Consider the following 15,622-nt stretch of genomic DNA (forward strand, 5'->3'; position numbering starts at 1 on the left):
ATGTTGTTTCTTCAGGATCAGAGTATTAAAAAAATACTTGATTTTTAGATATTTGGCTCAGAAGTCTATCCCTTTGTGTCTTTATGTGTACAACACAGTAAAACATGTCCATCTTTAAATGTAATGCACCTATAGGTTGCAATGCAAACACACAAAAGAAAGCTTTACCACTGCATGTGTTCTCATTTGTATAACCAACAAAGCTCCAGCAGCTCACAACTCCATTTTAGGAAGCAATTAAGCATGAAGCATGAAAACTGTTCATTTAAGCATTTTCAAATGTCACACAAAATATACACACGGCTCTGTTTGCACATCTGGATGTAAGCGGTACGTGCCGTACTTCAAGGTAAAACTGTCATTAATGGCAATGAAGCATAGCAGATAAGAGAGCTTACCTTTAAATAGCAGCCTACTAATGGAATACTATAACCCTCGCTCTGCGTTCACTCCTCTGTGGGTTCGAGAAATGTCACTGTCATCACCAGATGCGTTTCCTAACATGATGGAGAGTGATGTGCTGACTTGACCTCAGTTTGCTTTTTGCATCTCTCCCTCCAACATTTAAGATCTTCATGCTTTGGAAAAACTGCACCAACATTGGAATTGGTTCAACATGAACACAAGCTGGTCTTGACCATGAAGAAACAAACAAACATGTTTTGTTTATATAAAACAATTTAATTTCTCTTATTTTGGAATGCCACTGAATGGTTTTTAACTCATTTTTTTTAATCATTAGATGACAGTTATAACTAGTAATTTTACAGTAATACAGTGACAAATTGTATTTTTTTCTAATGAAATGTAAATTGAATGAATGCAGAGGATTTAAGATTTAAGCTGTAATTAAAATGCATTACAAAACATTTACCTGACATCACAACATTTTTAAGTGAGATTTTACACTGATCAGCATATATGTTTGCAACACCACATATTTATGAAGAGATTACAACAAATAAGACAATTTCATAGTATGTGACTTATAGCACAGTAGATATTTTAAAACAGCAATATCATATAGTAATATCTTTCAAATATCATGGCAATAAAAAACAATGACAAAGCTCTAACAACATGAAGGGAGCTCCATTTTTAATTCTTTTTTAAGGGAGTTACTTTGAAAAATAACACTTTTTTTTGTCAAAATCAGACCCATTATCTGAAAAGATTTAAGGCCACTGGGTAAATATCTGCAAGATAAAAATCCCACAGCAGTGAAAACCAAAGCTTAAAGTCCTTCTTCCTTGACCAAGTACTCCGGCAGAGTCTGAAAAGCAGTCACAGGTACAGTTACTGGAACCGTCAGGGATATGCTGCTGGGTTCAACAGTGGTGGGGGTAACCTCACTGGGGGGTTGAGGAGATGGGAGCGGGTCGGTATGAATGATGTTCATGTCAGTGAGTGGAGGGGCCGGGGCAGCGTCTGCATGAGTCCGTAAGTGCTTGCGAAGATAGGCAGCAAACAGAAAAGCTTTGCCGCAGTGGGGGCAGCTGTGAGGTTTGCTGGTGGAGTGGATCTTCTGGTGTTTACGCAGTCCAGATTTGTTGAGGAAGCCTTTACCGCAGCTGTTGCAGACGTGGGGCCTCGGCTTGGGATGCTGCTTCTCGTGCTCCTGTAACTCTGCCAGCTGTGCAAACTCTGCCTGGCAGGTTTCACATACATGCGAGCCCAGGGGCACGGTTTTTGTAACAGTTGGAGAAGTGGAGTCAATGGAGTGAAGATTTTCATGGGCCTGAACTTCATCCCAGGTTCCAAATGTAGCATCGCATTGAGTACAGGAGAACTGAGGGAGAGTTGTGTGGCCAGTAAAGCCTGAGGCTGACCCGGCCTCTGTCTCCTGTTGTTGTTGTTGTTGTTGTTGTTGTTGTTGTTGTTGTTGTTGTTGTTGCTGCTCAGATTGTTCAGCCAGGTGAGTTCTCTCGTGTTTGCGCAGACTCGACGATACAACGAACGACTTCAAACACTCCTCGCATTTGAACGGCCGCTCTCCAGAGTGCACGCGCCGGTGCTTGTTGAGGCTGGAGCGCTCTGCGAACGATTTGTCGCACTCGGTGCACGAAAAGGGCCGAAGACCCGTGTGGACAAGCATGTGGCGCCGCAGATCCCAGGATGCTACGAAAGCCTTGTCGCAGCTCTGACATTTGTAAGGCCGCTCTCCAGAGTGAACGCGCTCGTGCACGGCCAGATCGGCAGGCTGCCTGAACCTCTTGGAGCACTTATCGCAAGGGTAGGGCTTGAAACCCAGGTGGGCTCGCTGGTGGCGACGGAAACTGGAAGGATCAGAAAACATCTTGCCACACTGCGGACAGAGGAACGGCTTCTCACCGGAGTGAGTGCGGAGATGAGACTGGTAGGAGGACAGCTGGGTGAAGCCTTTACCGCACTGCTCGCACTGGTAGGGTTTATTCTGCGAGTGAATGCGCTGATGGCAGGCCAGAGAAGAAGAGCGGGAGAAGGCCTTGCCGCAGTCCGAGCACAAGTACGGTTTCTCTCCGGTGTGGGAGCGCTCGTGGTTTTTCAGGTCCTTTAGCTCCGTGTACGTTTTCCCGCATTCATCGCAGGCGTACGGCCGATGGCCCTGGTGGTTCCTTCTGTGTTTTCTGAACACAGAAGGGTCAGCAAAACTCTTACCACACTCAGCACAGAAGTACGGCTTTTCTCCAGTGTGAGAGCGCATGTGCACCTTCAGTTTAGACAGCGTGGGGTAGCTCTTGGAGCACTGACGACAAGAGTACGGACGCTCTCCGCTGTGCTGCGTCATATGGATCCTCAAGCATATAGCCTGCATGAAGGCCTTGCCACACTCTGTGCACACAAAAGGTTTCTCCCCAGTGTGAGAGCGGCTATGGTTGCGTAGCTCTGTTGGCGTCTTGTAAGCTTTGTGACAGTCGGGACACTGAAAGGGGCGCTGGGCTGAGTGCGTGCGCTCATGTTTGGAGAGTTGAGCCTTGCTGGAGAACGTTTTAGTACACTGAGAACATGAGTGTTGCTGCTGACGGTCTTTTGGATGTGCTGAAAGCTTGTGACTCCGCAGTGCTGAAAGACTTCGGAAAGCCTCCGTGCACGAAGAGCATTTGAATGACAGTTTGGCTTTTGGAGGCCGACCTCTGCCTCTTTTTTTAGCAGGCTGATCTCTCACCCCCTCATCCTCTTGTTGGCTCTCCTCATCCTGTACAGGAGGCGTGTACTGCTCTGCAAGAGGTGGGCTGCCAGGCTGGGGAGATGTCATCTTTATATCTGCAAAGGGATAATATAAAGGAAGAAAAAAAACTTCAGTGCAATAATTCTGTAAATAAACTGATTATTAATAGCACTAGGAGACTGTGAGATGAGTTTGTTCCATTGAAAAACAAAGGCCTGTCACATTTGAGTTACCAAAGCTAATAATCAGTGACACTGACTGATGCTGCACCAGGAAAAATCTGTGTAATAACATAATAAAAGAAATATGTGGGTGTGCATTTAGTCACAAAATGGCTGGCATTAGGACCTCAGGGACAATAAGCTAACCGCTTTGATGCCAGAGGAAGTTGGCGATGCAATGACATGAGATCACTCTGTGTGTGAATGACTGATATGTGTCCGGTCGGACTCACGGGTCGATCGATCATGAGTCGGTGTGACGGCGTTAACAACCCGTGACAAAGTGTACGTATTAATCCTCGTTAGCTCGCTTGCTAATTTGTTTTTTTTGCACAAACTCAAAATGGCTGGCTTTAGGACCAGCGGCACCAACTCGCTCGATAGTGGCATCATCAGTTGTGTCTATACACCGTGTCTATATTTTTAGAGTCAATTGGGGTTTTTCTTACCTCAATCAGGACATTAATAGCTGTTTGACAATCCCCGGAGAAGCGCCTCGGTAGTCGACAGCATTTCATGTGGAGACACGATGATCCGTATTGACTGGCAGCAGAATTGAGGAGGACGGCTTTAGGATCATGATGACGACAGCTCCCGGCAAGCCAAGTGAGCAACATTTTAATACGTATTATGTAAAAACATTTATATAGAAACGAGTGCTATTTACTAGGAACACCTGCTGAATCCCTAAATGGAGTTAATACGTTTTATGACAATACAGGCTTGCCAAGCTGAAGCTAAAATTATTACTGTACAAAGAAAGTTAGCCTCAATCAGTCAGTATTCCAGATATGTATGCTAAAACCAAGCGCAGTATACTGAAATTAATATCTGAACTTTTAATTGTGTTGGATTTTTTCCCCCGTATGATAATTTTAACTCGGAGTTAGGTGTCGTTTTGTGTCAACTTTTCGCGACTTCAGACGGGGAAGAGTTTCGCTGCTGCACATTTCCTGTTCCCTAGCAACAAGAGCAATGTGGAAATATGGATGGAAGAAAAAAGACAATTGTTTAAAAGAGGGGGTTGCCTTTTAGATAAAAAATGATGTTTTTAAAATAATGAATGAATATATATCTTCAGGGGACGTGCATTGAACGAGTACTGTTGCAGGTATTTAATTTGACGCATTTGTTGCCGCTGTGATTCCGCAGTTTAGAAAAAAACGACTTCTTGGCTTTTTTGGTGCAATGTTTGTTTAGCTAGCAGGTAGGGCGCTAACGTTAGCTCATTGCTCCTGTTGTACAAATTCAGCTATGACTCATTTGGTCGCTCGTCGTTGTTTCAGTAAGACGAGGGTAAGCGCCTTCAATATGAATCATTTTTATAAAGTCTGAGATTTTGGGGCATTTGTTGGGACGATAAATGTGCAGAGAGAGGCGTTGGTGTCCCGGTTTATTGACACAGCTAGTCCCAGTTAGCCTGCTCATGCAGAGATGTAGCCTGTCCATAATGCTGCTTACACGATGCTAAACACGCATTCACATTAAAACTGCGTGGCTTGTTTTAATGATAAGTGTACTAAGAGATGTAAATATAGTATAGTATAGTTTTTATTTAATCCACATTATGAGATGTTCACTGTACAGATGTGACACGAGTGGGTTGTATTGGTTGTCAGTTTGTATTGAGGAGTTATTGTATGAAGACACAGTATTTATACATTTTCATTTAATAATATTTAAATATTTCACTTTTGTTGTTGTAACTTAAGTATTGTATAAAACAGATTGAATATAGAGCACTTGAGAATAAGTTACATGAGTTATTAATGTGTTATTAATGTATTCCTTGCATCTCAAACTTATGTCTCTTTTGTCCCCAACAGCTTGATTCTCCTGCCTCCCCTAAATGCAAGTCCAGCAGATTCAATCATCACCATCTTCTGGTGTCCCCTCCCTGATTGCTCCTTGGACTTTTTTTTGTTAAGGACAAGAAAGGCATCTAATGCATTTCCCTCCTGCATATTCATACACTCTGTGTCTGGTGCATTTATTTCAGTCATTATATTGTCATGGCTGTGCAAGACCCTGGCAGGACAACAGGGTTTCCTTGCAAAGAGTGTGGCTTGGTATGTCCAAATATGCCCAGTCTGCTTGAACACATGGATTCCCACCTTGAACAAGAGGAAGAACGCAAGTTTAAATGTGATGAATGTGGACGTGGTTACAGGCATGCCGGTAGCTTAGCTAACCACAAAAAGACACACGATGTGGGATCCTTTGAGTGTGACATTTGTGGTAAAGAAAACTCTAATGCTTTGGCCCTGAAGAGTCATCTACGGAGTCACACCTCGCAGAAAAAGTATTCCTGTGCAGAATGTGGGAAGGCTTTTCGTCTGGCAACACAACTTGCTACACATGAGAGGGTTCATCTCACAAGGCGAGTAAAGGAGCAGTCTTACAGGAAAGTAGATATGGAGTATGACACAGACGAAAATAGACATGATATTGAAAATAATGACCCGCATCACCTGAACGACGAGTCGACCAGTGTTGGGATTCCGACAGAGGACGGCCTAGCTGAGGCACAATCTGAGACCTCTGAAGATGCTGCAAATCGACCTTTCAGATGTGATTTGTGTGACAAATCATACATACACCATCGAAGTCTGACCAATCATAAAAAGACTCACCAAGTTGGGATGTTTGAGTGCACAGTGTGTTTCAAACTGTTCAATAACATGGCTGCCCTTTACAGCCACCAGAGAACTCACAAGGCAAGAAGCGGGGCAGATCCCAATTCAGTGGGTGGGTCATACACAGCCCCATCACTGGACCAGTTTTCACCTCAGAGCCAGGATGCTCCAGTAAATTTTTGCCATTTGTGTCAGGTACTATTCCCTAATGATGAAGAGTTTCAGGAACACATCCAAATGCACAACTCCTCATCTGTGCCATTTGGGCTTCAAGACAGCTTGTCGGAGAACCATAATATTTCATACGACAATAGCATTGCTTCGCCTGAGTCTAATTTTTATGCATCTCCTATAAATAATGTTCCTTCCGTGTCATCAGTAGATAATCATGGAGGGTTCGATCAGCCACAGGAGCAGATAAGAAGTAACGGTCATGTGTACTCAGACTGCTCCAATAATCAGACACCATCTTCCAACAGCACTCAGGGAGAACCTCCACTCATAGACATGAACATCCTCAATCCCAATCTGATGCATACACAAAGCACTGACGATGCAAACATAACTGAAGAGACTACAACTGTAGATTCTGATGAGCGTCCCTTCAAGTGTCAGATCTGCGGTAAAAGCTACCGCCACTCTGGAAGCCTCATCAACCACAAAAGGTCACATCAGGTCGGGATTTACCAGTGTTCAATCTGCAGAAAGAGTTATCCTCATCTGGCGGCCCTCAAAAGTCATCTCCGCCTCCACAAAGCTCCGTCGTCATCTTTCAGCCTCACAACTGAGGGAGACTGGCTCTCCTCAGAGCCTCTGACTCTGGATAACCAGCAGGCCTGCTTCTCCTCCCAAGTGGAGGAGGAGGAGGAAGAGGACGGCACTCACCTTGCACTTGGTATCGATCAGGAGAATGGTGTTGACCACAGCAATGGAGCGTTGTATCATGAGCAGTTTAATCAGGACTTTTCCCAAGACATGACTGTGCATCTACCTCACAACGAACACCTGATGCAGAGGCACATGTGTGCAGACTGTGGTGAGACATTTGCAGATATTGCAGGTATTAAGTCTCACAGTTGTCCACTGCTACAGCAGCAGCATGACACTACCAGCAGTGACTATGATAGTAGTATTAACTTCCAGGACAGCAATGGCCACTGTGCCATTGGAAATCCAGCGAGTAATGTAGAGTTTCATGGTCTGAACGGTAGCCATGACCAAAGTTTCTTTGAACAGAGTTTTCATGAAAATATTAGCAGTGATCAGCTGAACGGTGGCGGAGAAGCTGATAATGCTGAGGAGGAGGATGATGATGGTGATCTTTATCAGTGCTCTATATGTGGAAACAGCTACACCAGCATGAGGGCTCTCAGGAGCCATCTCCGAGGACACACACAGTCCCACGGCACTCCTGCAAGCTCAGGGCCTTCTTCCATGTCCTCCCATGAAGAGGTGAAAGACGATGAGCCGGGGGAGATGATTATCTGTAGTACATGTGGGGAAAGTTTTGCCAATAAGCAGGACTTGATTACTCATCAGCTTCTACACAACTTGGAGCAGGTAGAGAACGATAGTCATTTACATATGAACGACAGCACCGGCTCTGGAAGCAAGGAGGAAGCACAGAGTATCATCTGTGGCAGCTGTGGCATCTTTTGCACCAGCTACCATCACCTTGTAAACCACGGCTGCACAGCTGGGAGGAAAGAGGAGATAACAAACTGTAAAATGGAAATAAAAGTAAATGACGTTGCCCAGCATGAAGACACGAGTCAAGTCAGAGACACTGTGGATACCGAAGATCGTCAGTACAAGTGTGATCAGTGTGGGCGATCATACAGACACGCTGGCTCCCTCCTTAACCACAAAAAATCCCACAAAACGGGTGTATTCAGATGCCTCGTCTGCCAGAAACGCTTCTACAACCTGTTGGCCCTTAAAAACCATCAGAGGTCCCACTTTGATATTAAGAGGTTAGTTCTAACAAGAGTGCATGAAACTAAAAGTATTTTGTGTGGCCAGTTGTCTAGCTTGTTGGAAATGATTTGCTGTTATTATGAAACAAAAAAGCTTTTTTTGTGTTGCAGATGTGTTTTGTTATGTTGGCTCTGTGTAGTCCTTGTTTTGCATACTCAAAATTGACCACATGCCTCGTCTCCTCCCCCAGACATACTTGCCATGAGTGTGGGAAAGCCTTCAAAATTCAGAAGCAGCTATTGAACCACCTGAGAAGGCACAAAGAGAACCAAGCAAAAATCCAGGAACTCAACAACCAGATCCAGGCCCTCATGCAGATGAATGGGAACAGGTCAGATGAAGGAATGCAGTCCTCCACTGATAATCCCAGTCAGGCTTTTACCTCACCCCGGCGCTGTAGGCAATTGCCTGTAGAGGAGGCGCAAACAAAATCTGAGACTTCAGTCAAATCAGAGAACACAGATGACCAACGACCTTTCGCTTGTGACCAGTGTGGGCGTACGTACCGCCACGCAGGCAGTCTGGTCAACCACAAAAACTCTCATAAAACAGGTGAATATTACTGCTCTGTTTGTAACAACACTTATTCCAATCAACTGGCATTGAAGAACCACTTGCGCACCCACTTTGCATATAAAAAGCACTCTTGCCAAAAATGTGGGAAAGGATTTAGGGGAAAGAAGCAGCTGTTAGCCCATGTCTGTACCGACCTCAGAAAGGACGGGATAGCAGGCAGGAGAGGCTTTAGGTCTAGAGCCTTTAAGTGTAAGCAATGTAAGCAGGCCTTTCCGTCTGTTGACCAACTGGCAGCCCATACTTGTGATAGACCTTCAGGCAGCAGTGACGCACATACAAACATGTCTCCAAATAAAGAAGAGCGCCCTTTCAGGTGCAACATATGTAATCGCAGCTACCGCCATGCAGGCAGCCTCCTGAACCACAAAAATACCCACAAGACCGGACACTTCAGTTGCACCGTCTGCTCCAAGCCCTTCTCGAACCCCATGGCTCTACGCAATCACACTCGTATCCACACGCAGAAGAAGAAGTACGTGTGTCTCACGTGTGGGAAGGCCTTTCGCCTCGCCAGCATCCTACACAACCACCAGAAGGTCCACAACCGGGCGACGAGTCACTTCAGCTGTCCGTCATGTGGAAAGAGCTTCCAGGGCAGGTCTGGCCTGAAGAGACATCGCTGTCGGAGAGGTCAGGAGAACTCCATGAGAGCTGGAGTCTTGCAGTCAGAGAAGGGAGACAAGTGCTTCATGTGAGTCACTGTCTTATTGTGAACTGTATCATCTTTGAGTCATAATTAGGCTGTTTTTTATTTATTTTCTGTTTCTTTAACAAAGCTGTCCAGACTTTTATTTTTAATGTAGTTGGATTTGTCTCTTTTTGTCACACACAAAGCAAGAAAATTGAGCCGAATGGCTGTAACGCTGTTGCCGGTATTTAAAAATGCCGGGTTTGATTCTTGTGTGGGACCATAGGCGCAGAAACCGTGGGTGCTCCGGGACCCGGGCACCCACGGGAATTCATGAGCACCCACGGGATCCAGCTGACATTTTTTTTTAATCAAACACGTACTTCGGACGAGACTAGCGGTTTCTCTGTTAAAACACCGTAACTCCTACCGTTGTTCCTACTTACACTTATTATAGACGTCCGATTGGGATATATAGCGCTCTATTTAAAATATGTTTGCATAACGGTGCGCAGAGAACTGTAGTCATTTACTTAATAAAGGAGCACAATCCATACAAACAAGCATTATATTTGTAATGTTGTGTTTTGAGATGAATTCTGAGGTTCATTTTAGGCATATTTAATTTATGTCCATCAAAGAAATGTTTAAATATTTATAATATAGCTTCTAATTACTTATAATTTTTGGTTATAAAGCGTCTCACGAATGCAATGAAATGTAGGATATGATAATGTAATGTAGCCTAATGATTTTCACTCTTGATTTATTTTATTTTATTGTCATCTCATCTGTTAAAGATAGGCTATTTTTGTGAAGCGTTTCAAACGCACTCATGTTTAAATCTGTTATAGGCTACAACCAGTAGCAAGACCTGTCTAAATCAACTGATTTAGCCTAGTTTATGAATGGAATCAGTTATCTTGGGCAATGTGATTGTGTTTAACTTGTTTGATTGCAATCAACCAGCGTTCAGTATCAGCCTGTTGTTTTACCTGTTGAATTTCCTGATACAACTTCATGGTTACTCAGCTAAATAAATTAAGCTACTCAGTTAAAAAAAATGCAATGCCTAGGACTCACGTTGACAGTGCCAAAGTTAGGCTACTCGCCTTGCAATAAGAGGTAAATAAACGTTTCAAATGGAAAGCACTTGTTTGACTTTACGCTCCTTTATTCAGAGCGAACAACGTTTCGCCTCTGTGCGTTCTGTTCGCTCAGGCATTAAATAAGCGTTTCTTTTATTGTCCTGGACATTATTTTAGCCTAACTCTAAACCAGTTAATAGAAATATTTTCATGATGTCTGAAACCTTTGAGTGTCGAAAATTTGGAGGAGGGGAGTCAGATTAAAAGTGCCAATGGAGATGGCGTGCGCACCCATCCTTTAGCAGCCTATCCAAACTCAATGCAGGGATAAAAGCACCACCCTTGATAAAATGTAGGCTAGATCTTTTAGCAAAGTGATATTACCACACTACAACACATGTACTAGGCTGGCTACAGATTGATTTGTCATATTACAAAGCTCAGCTTGACTGCTTTACCGTGTTTTCATCCCGGGAAATAGTTTTGGTCATAAGTGCCATCGGTTGTGTTGCGTCAAGCGTTTGCCGTGTAATTCCATTTTCGATTTAAATTTAAATAGGTTATTTTATTGTAAAATATTGATGCGATATGCACAGGGAAAATAAATAGGACTATATGAAACGTTATTATGCAATTTATGGGTCGCGACCCCCAGTTGGGAACCGCGAGCACCCACGGGCAAAAACAAAAGTTGGCGCCTATGTGTGGGACGGCTCATGACTCTTCCAGCGACAACTCTTCTGACCAATCAGTGGCCAGCAGTCTGTTGACGTCACATTTAGTATCGGCTCGGCTCGCTTGGAACCTCACCAGAGCAGGTACTAAAAAAGTACCAGGTACCAGGTACTATCTACTAAAGTATGGTACAACAATCAGGCCTGATTGCCAGGGCAAGTAAAAGGCCACGTTGGGCATGTGGTTTAAAAAAAAAAAAAATTTCAATCTTTTTTTCCATCGACATATTATGAATTATATTCTAGTTCTCCAGCGCAGAGCCCCCCTCCCCTTGTATGTGTTGGAGGATATTGGTAGGTGCCGTTGGGCAATGAGGAACTGAGCAGGCTAGTCGTGTGATACCAAAAGCAAACATCCCTCAGGATTATGTGAGCTCTGTCAAACAGAGGAATCAGTGGAGCAGGTCATTTTTCACAGCTTAAAATATAACGTTTTTAGTCTCTGTTATTTGATTTGATCATTTCTAAATATTCACTAATAATTTGTATAGGAGCGAGTAAAGATTATGCAAGTAGATATCTGACCCACTTCCCAGACCAGGCTAGTGGAAAAAAAACAAACCCTGAGTGTCACCATTACGTAATTTGTTCAATGGACAAGTTAATAATTTAACTGTAAAATCTCCCGTTCAGGACGTATCTTTGTATGAGACCTTTAAAAAGTTATTAAGGTATTCTTAATTGTTAAAATTATCTAGTTATGTTAAAAAGCTGATAGATCGTTGTTGGATTTTTCAAGTATAATTATCAGTATCCAACTCAAAAATCCAGTTTTGATCAGGTGTTTATTTTGACTGTAGAGTGATGAATATAATCAGTAATTTGCAGTTTGATGAGTAGTTTATTGTTGGTTTCTATGATCCTTATAGCAGTTTGTTGTGAGGGATTGAATATGAATATATCCCTGCTGCAGGTGTGACCTTTGTGGGCGCTCCTACCGCCACGCTGGCTCCCTCCTCAACCATAAAAAGACCCACTCCGAAAACCTCCACCACTGTACGTTGTGTCTCCAGACATTTCCTGATCCTCTCACCCTGCAGATACACACACAGATGAGACGTCACTGCTGTCCAGAATGTGGAAAGACCTTCTGCCTGGTCGCACACCTGCAGAGCCACATGGAGGTGCACTCGAAGGACCGTTCTGTGGTGTGCAGCTTCTGCCAGCAGAGCTTTCCCAGCGCAGCCAGCTACCAGCAGCACCACGACATGCACCACGGGGCTCAGGGCCCCTATCCACAAAGCGTGGATGAAACTGCAGATAACGACTTCTGCTGGGACTCAGGAATAAATCAGACCATAGGGATCGACAGGATTCCCAAGCAGGTTCCGCCACCTTTGTCCCACATTCCAGAAAGCATCGCTGATTCACAGGATAACGACTCGGCCGGCGCAGAGGAGAAGAGCCACGTCTGCGAGCACTGCGGCCGCACTTACCGCCATGCCGGCTCCCTCCTCAACCACAAGAACAGCCACAAGACGGGCTCCTTCTTCTGTTCCGTCTGCCAGAAAGAGTTCACCAACCTGATGGCCCTCAAGAACCACCGACGCATTCACACAGAGCCCAAGCGCTACCAGTGCCTGGAGTGTGGGAAGGCGTTCCGCGTGTCCACCCAGCTCATATGTCACCGAAGAATCCACACCAAAGAGAAGCCCTTCGCCTGCCTGCTGTGCGACAAGAGCTTTTCCAGCAAGTCCAACCTGAGGCACCATCAGAAGATGCACCAGAACACCCAGTCCTACGACTCCTCTTTCAGCATGGATGCTAATACTTTCATGGACTTAGACATGGGGTCTTTCCTGTGAAGCGGGATTGCCGAGTCTACAAAAGAAGAGAACAGGCGGTCGTCTTATCTATCACTAATTTATTCCTTTTATCAAAAATTGTAAAACAGTATTTTTTTTCAGAAAGTGCTCCTTTGTCCTGACAGAAGCTCCTTTTTGAAGGGATGCACATTTCATGACTGGCTTCCAGTCTTACCTCCACAACAGATGGCGACATCAGCGGAAAGTCTCCAGAGGGTTTATTGGTCAGCTTTTAATAAAGCCTGAATGTTTTCAATGAACACACAGGATCCCAGAACACGGAGCGAGTTATTAAAAACATCGCCGCTTATTCCTCACTGACATACCAACCAAAATGAACTGTAAAGTGCAGCCCAGGTTTAAGAACATTGAGACTGATAACATGTTTTTTGTAAGACCGTACTGTTCTAACGGTGAATTTCTCCTCTCGCTACGTATAATTGTGTTCAGTGCCTCTGTAAGTTCCTTAGGAAACAAAATAAACAAACTATATTTATCTCTGAATCCTTTTGTTAGGCGTCAGTGTTGAAGGACTGGTCACTTTTCCTTTGAGATTTCACATAGGACAAGCCTGTTATTATTAAGTCAAATACCTCCTGGGTGTGTCCAAAGGTCAGTGGCAAAGTGATTTACTAAAAATCATATTATCAAGTAAATAGTCGTACTGCTAATAATATTCACATTAAGTGACATTGTATGCTAAAAATGGATGTATTTATTAATTTATTCCTGTTATTTTATGTGCATATTTTAATAGAAAAACTTTTTATGAATGTTGTAAAAAAGAAAGAAAAAAAAAAGAAAAAACTGTCTTCTAAAACTCATGTAGCCTTTAAGGAAAACTTCATCAGTCAATTTGTAATTCATTAGCTCTCAGTTACAAAAAGAGGCAGGAATGAATGAGCCAAGGACGGTGTGTTATCGGCAGCACTCAGGGTAAACCTTCAAAAGGAATGTACCTGATGTGTAAAACATTGTACATCATCAGTTTCTCAACTGGTCATAGATAGCATTTTTTCCCCCTATTGTGCCATTTCAACCTGATTTTTTTTTTTTTTGGTCATGACATACTCATCCCAACTTTTAGCTGTAGCTCCATACGCTGTAAATCCAACCTTAGAGAAGCATCAAGTAATGAAGTGCCAGTGCCTGAAATGTAAGTCGACTGTAGCAGTTAAATGTGAACAGACCTCCTCTCACTGTACTTGTATTACTGTAAAACACATTGTTTATTTCATGTTTTCCTCTTTTTATTTTAAATGATGTATCTTCTGATTTGTGAATCTGTTTATCCACAGTCAGTTAAAATGTTGTTTGAGGAAACAGAAGTATTGTGACAGTAAGGTGAACTTGGTTCCTTTTTGTTTCTATATCCCTGCATTTTCCCCCCTCACAGATGCTGTATATGAGTCAAACATATATGCGGCCTCATTTCTACTAAGCACAAGTATTACTACAAACATACCAGAGCTTTATGGATCTATAAGGATGAACCACCTTCACCTTTTCTGTCTGAATACATGAACCACTTTGTGAAAAATGTGCAATTATTGATTCTCTGGGTTTTGTTTGTCTTTTGTTTTTTTTAGCCAAGTTGTCTGTGCCTGTTGTTCCGTAACCGGTTTCTTTTCACATGTAAGAAATCTAGCAAAAGTGAACACACAGCCTTTGCTTTTAAACAGTCTAAAATTAGATTTTGTTTATGCCTTATACATCACATTTCATGTATGAGTATGTTTGGCACTGGTCAGAAGTATTAAATACCTCATGGAAAGCTCTGCCTACCTAGCAACTGCTACTTAAATGCCTCATGCAGCTTAATTGTAGAGAATACACTGTAATTATACAAACTCAATTGTAAGACATATAGACTGATAATGGATGAATCATCATTTTCAAGAGTTTTACTTTGTAGTTTGCAAATGCTAGTATTCACCATGACATGATTGTTTCTCTGCAGTTTTCAGAGTTATATTTGCACGTGTAGTAGAAACACTTGTAGCCTAAGGAGGACAGGAAATTTATAATAAAGCAGCCAACCTGTTTGTTGTTTGCTGGTAGGTCGATCATCTCCAGCTCACAGTCAATGAGTCGGCCGCTCGATATCACCTCAGCTAGTTTGTGGGTCGTAATATTTAAGCAATATGCTGAAAGTCTTGTTTCAGTGCATGAACTGAGTCCATCTCATGTGTTTTGTCTTCATCAGATTCAGTATACTGACAGTAGCCTTGAAAAACCACAAGTCTTTGACATCTGCACACCTTCACATCTGCCATGTTTCTTACATTATTTAAAACCTTGTTTGTATGAATTGTAATGATTTAAATGATCAGACTGTAACATATTTTCGTATGCCATGGGTAGCCTACATGTAAAACAACACATGCACATTACAGTTAAAACTGTAAACTGACCTATTTTGTTTTACAATGCTCACATTCTCGTCCCCTGTGGCACTTAACACGTTCACTCCTCTGTCATTGATCACAATCACAGCCTGGTATTTGTGACGTGTGTTAATCTCAGAGCTCTGTAAATATTAGGATGAAATATCGGTTCTGTACATTTATGGAAAGATTTTCCTATGCAGGAGAAAACTACTAGATTAGCTATTGTGTAATAAAAAGCATATACCACATGTTCCCATTTATTGGATTTTCAGTGCTCAAAAATGTCTGCTCAGTATTTAATTCATATTTATATAACTATTTTGTCACTGAAGCGTAGATTTTTACTTCTTTGTTAGAACTTAGTTTAGAATATAAGCAAATTATAAAAAATACAACTAGTTGCAATTAAAAGACTTGGA

The 15,622-nt window shown here is 42.8% G+C and overlaps 2 protein-coding genes across 4 annotated transcripts; one reads left to right on the forward strand and one right to left on the reverse strand.

Annotated features, from left to right (window-relative positions):
• Positions 1-1,209: 1,209 nt before the first annotated feature.
• Positions 1,210-3,920, reverse strand: znf668 (zinc finger protein 668). Its single transcript, XM_062442107.1, has 2 exons — positions 3,819-3,920; positions 1,210-3,243 (listed from the first exon to the last, which is right to left on the reverse strand). The coding sequence occupies exon 2, from the start codon at positions 3,233-3,235 to the stop codon at positions 1,235-1,237; it is 2,001 nt and encodes a 666-aa protein (XP_062298091.1). The 5' UTR covers positions 3,236-3,243; positions 3,819-3,920; the 3' UTR covers positions 1,210-1,234.
• On the forward strand, positions 3,341-15,579 carry znf646 (zinc finger protein 646). Of its 3 annotated transcripts, none has more exons than XM_062442101.1 (4): positions 3,341-3,652; positions 5,196-7,978; positions 8,173-9,249; positions 11,922-15,579. In XM_062442101.1, the coding sequence occupies exons 2-4, from the start codon at positions 5,382-5,384 to the stop codon at positions 12,811-12,813; spliced, it is 4,566 nt and encodes a 1,521-aa protein (XP_062298085.1). In that variant the 5' UTR covers positions 3,341-3,652; positions 5,196-5,381; the 3' UTR covers positions 12,814-15,579. The 3 variants fall into 3 exon arrangements, with proteins under 3 accessions (XP_062298085.1, XP_062298083.1, XP_062298084.1); XM_062442099.1 differs by lacking the exon at positions 3,341-3,652 and adding an exon at positions 3,844-3,975; XM_062442100.1 differs by lacking the exon at positions 3,341-3,652 and adding an exon at positions 4,336-4,480.
• Positions 15,580-15,622: the final 43 nt, after the last annotated feature.

The sequence above is a fragment of the Scomber scombrus genome, chromosome 21 (genome assembly GCF_963691925.1).
Source record: "Scomber scombrus chromosome 21, fScoSco1.1, whole genome shotgun sequence".
Classification (NCBI taxonomy): Eukaryota; Metazoa; Chordata; class Actinopteri; order Scombriformes; family Scombridae; genus Scomber; species Scomber scombrus.